This window comes from Cygnus olor, chromosome 10, assembly GCF_009769625.2.
Source record: "Cygnus olor isolate bCygOlo1 chromosome 10, bCygOlo1.pri.v2, whole genome shotgun sequence".
Lineage (NCBI taxonomy): Eukaryota > Metazoa > Chordata > Aves > Anseriformes > Anatidae > Cygnus > Cygnus olor.
In genome coordinates, this window is record NC_049178.1 from 18,135,736 (window position 1) to 18,139,454 (window position 3,719).

The 3,719-nt window shown below is 56.7% G+C and overlaps 1 protein-coding gene across 1 annotated transcript; it reads left to right on the forward strand.

Moving 5' to 3' along the window:
• The first annotated feature begins 1,055 nt into the window (after window positions 1–1,055).
• Window positions 1,056–3,380, forward strand: GPR27 (G protein-coupled receptor 27). Its single transcript, XM_040568950.1, has one exon. The coding sequence runs from the start codon at window positions 1,194–1,196 to the stop codon at window positions 2,334–2,336; it is 1,143 nt and encodes a 380-aa protein (XP_040424884.1). The 5' UTR covers window positions 1,056–1,193; the 3' UTR covers window positions 2,337–3,380.
• Window positions 3,381–3,719: the final 339 nt, after the last annotated feature.

A 3,719-nucleotide genomic window follows, 5' to 3' on the forward strand; every position in this document is an offset into this window, starting at 1 on the left:
TGTCAGCGTTCTGACTTGCAGAGGCACCTTTTTCTTGGCGTGCACGCTGAGATGTCCGTATGGGAGCTCGCTGCAGAGCTCCGTCCCCTTCAGCCCCCCAGCACAGCGTGCCTGGGCGCTCAGCTGCAACAGGAGCCGACTCCTGGGCTCGCTTCCCCTGCGCACCACCCTTGGGGCTACCCAAATCCGGCCAAACCACACTCGTGGCTGCGGCACGGGCAAGATGTGCATCCCCCTGCCCCACAGACACGCTGCAGCAGTCTGCCTATACGGCAGGTCCCAGCGGGCACGTCCGCGGGTGCGCGCCCACCTGGGCCACGTGCCGACCTACACCCATCACTTCACCCCTGGGTGCACCCCCAGGCGGCTCCTGGGGACCACCTGGAGGGCGGTGACCCCACATCCCCATCCCATAGATCCCGTGCCACCCCGTCCCATACATCCCATCCGATCCCATCCCACACCATACATCCCATCCCATCCCATCCCATCCCGTCCCATACATCCCATCCGATCCCATCCCACACCATACATCCCATCCCGTCCCGTCCCGTCCCGTCCCGTCCCTCCCCTCCCTCCCTCCCCAGCCCCGCCGCAGCAGCGGGACCTCCGCACCGCTCCGCGCCGCTGCGCGCCCGCCGGAGCCCCGCGCTGCGCAGGGGGCGGGGGGAAGGCGGAGGGAGGGAGGGAGGCGAGGGGAGGGGAGGGGAGGAGAGGAGAGGAGGGAGGGCCGGGCGGACGGACGGGCGGACGGAAGGAGGGGGCTTTACCCCATTGTCCTCGCCGGGAGCCGGGCACCACCGCCGCCGCGGGCAGGCTCGGCCGCCCCCCGGCCCCGCAGCAGCTGGCTGGGCGGCGGTAAAGGGGCGGGGGGGGCTCCGCACCGCTCCGCACCGCTCCCGGCCCCCAGCGCCCCCCTGCATGGGGCGGCGGCGGCGGCGCGGGGCGCGGCCCTGAGGGGGCGGCGGAGCCGCATGGCCCGGGGGGAGCCCGGCGGCAGCGCCGCTCCTCGCCCGGGGGGCGGCGGCGGAGGAGGAGGAGGAGGAGGAGGGAGGCCGGGGAGGAGGCCGGCGGCGGCGGGCATGGGGGCGCCGGGCGGCGGGGGGGGTCTCGGTGCGCTGCCGCGGCGCTGAGCCCCCGGCCCTGCTGCGAGGAGGAGGAGGAGGAGGAGGAGGAGGAGGAGGAAGGACCCGATGGCGAACAGCAGCGAGCTGGGGAGCAGCAGCAGCCCGCACCTGCCCAGCGCCGGCGGCCTGCTGAGCGCCTCCGGGCTGAAGCTGGCCACGCTGGGCTTGATCCTGTGCGTGAGCCTGGCGGGCAACGTGCTCTTCGCCTGGCTCATCCTCAAGGACCGGCACCTGCACCGCGCCCCGTACTACCTGCTGCTGGACCTCTGCCTGGCCGACGGGCTCCGCTCGCTGGCCTGCTTCCCCTTCGTCATGCTGTCGGTGCGCAGCGGGGCCGCCTGGCCCCACGGGCCCCTCAGCTGCAAGGTGCTGGCCTTCCTGGCCGTGCTCTTCTGCTTCCACGCCGCCTTCCTGCTCTTCTGCGTGGGGGTCACGCGCTACATGGCCATCGCCCACCACCGCTTCTACGCCAAGCGCATGACGGGCTGGACCTGCCTGGCCGTGGTGTGCATGGTGTGGACTCTCTCCATGGCCATGGCCTTCCCGCCCGTCTTTGACGTGGGCACCTACAAGTTCATCCGGGAGGAGGAGCAGTGCATCTTCGAGCACCGCTACGTCAAGGCCAACGACACGCTGGGCTTCATGCTCATGCTGGCGGCCGTCATCGCCGCCACCCACCTGGTCTACATCAAGCTGCTCTTCTTCATCCACGGCCACCGCAAGATGAAGCCGGCCCAGCTGGTACCGGCCATCAGCCAGAACTGGACCTTTCACGGGCCGGGGGCCACGGGCCAAGCGGCTGCGAACTGGACGGCTGGCTTTGGCAGGGGGCCCACGCCGCCCACCCTCGTGGGCATAAGGCAGGCCACCCACAGCCAGATCAAGAGGCTGCTGGTGCTGGAGGAGTTCAAGATGGAAAAAAGGCTCTGCAAGATGTTCTACATGATCACCTTGCTCTTCCTGCTCCTCTGGTCCCCCTACATCGTGGCCTGCTACCTGCGGGTCTTCATTAAGGCCAGCTCCATCCCCCAGGTCTACCTGACCACCTCCGTCTGGATGACGTTTGCCCAGGCTGGGGTCAACCCCATCCTTTGCTTCATCTTCAACAAGGAGCTCAGGGTCTGTCTCCGAGCCCACTTCCCGTGCTGCCAAAGCATCCAGAGCACCCAGGGCACCATCCTTTGCGATCTCAAGAGCTTTGGGATGTAGGGGGGCTTTTCTCAGTCTAAAAAAGAAAGGTGGACATCATTTTCCATGTTTTTGCATATGGTCTCGAGAGAGTGTTACCTGTGGGGGATGTACTAAACCACCACCCAGTACCCAAACCTTAGGCTGTAAGAAGCTATTTTATTTATTTTTCTATATTTTGCGTATGCTCTCTTCAGAACATAAAGATTGCTGTCTATGGGAACAGGTACTCGAGCAGAACACCCCCAAACCTTAGGCTGTAAGAAGCTGTTTTTCTTTGTGATTGTGTGGTTTTTAAAAACAAAACAGGGCTCCAAGTTTCTGGTCTTGCTTCTAATGTTTCTAGACATGATTCCAACAGATACGGATTAAGGCCATGACATTTTTTTTCCTATTCCTGTCTGTTTTGATAAAGGCTTAACAATTTTACTCATGTAATATTTGATAAAGGCCAAGACAATTTTATACTAAAGTTATTTTTGATGACCTCAAGAGGTGTTGTTTTATTATTATTTGACTTCCAGTGAAGAACAAGAAGAGGACGTTCCTAATGTGGTCAGAAGTCAGTTTTTGGTGGGAGCTTTGGGTTCATTCATTCTCAAATGGTTTGAGTATTTGAAGCAGTTATAACTTTTGCTTGACATGCAAACAGTGTAGAACTAATTTAAATTTTCTTGTTGCACTATTCATTTGGTAATATTTCAGAACTATTTGTGAAATGTGATTTTAAAATACCAACTTTAAAAATAATCAACTATAGCAGTTTTTAAAACCTAGATTGAAATTCATATTTTACTGCCTTTATAGGAAGTTATCTACAAACCTGGGTAATACTTGTACATTTTGACTGTTTTCTTTAATAAAATATTGAAAACTTTTACTGTATGTAATTGTTTCAGAATGGCAGCATTCTGCTTTTGCTGACAAATAACTTATGTATATGGAAGGTTGTATGTCTTGTGTCTGAGTAGATTTCACAGCCGAAGTTACTATGGACAAGCACAATCCTTATTTGCTGTTAGATCTCAATTTAGGTGTTTATACCAATAAAAGTGACTGATGCTATTTTTAAGAAGACTTAAGTTCATGGTGGGCAACAGGTTTAAATAGCGCAATTCTCTCTGTCTACTGAAAGCAAACTTCTGTTTTAGCTAATTGCTCCTCTGTTAATGATAGACAAGAGCAGATACTTGTGAATCACTAATTTTAGTTGGCAAAGCAGTTCTGTAACATGGCGGCTTGGTTGATGCTGTATTCATTTGTCAACTCTTAACGGGTAATTTAAGTTTAATAAGCGTGGCATTTTGACTTGCTTCATCGTTCTAGAAAAACTTCTTTGAAAGCACTTTAGCTGGCAGCCTGATGGCAGGATCCTGACACAACTTTTTTAGCCGTCTCAGAGGA

Bases quoted from the DNA above. Each gene is read 5' to 3' on its own strand.
- GPR27 (XM_040568950.1), top strand. From the start codon at position 1,194: ATGGCGAACAGCAGCGAGCTGGGGAGCAGCAGCAGCCCGCACCTGCCC.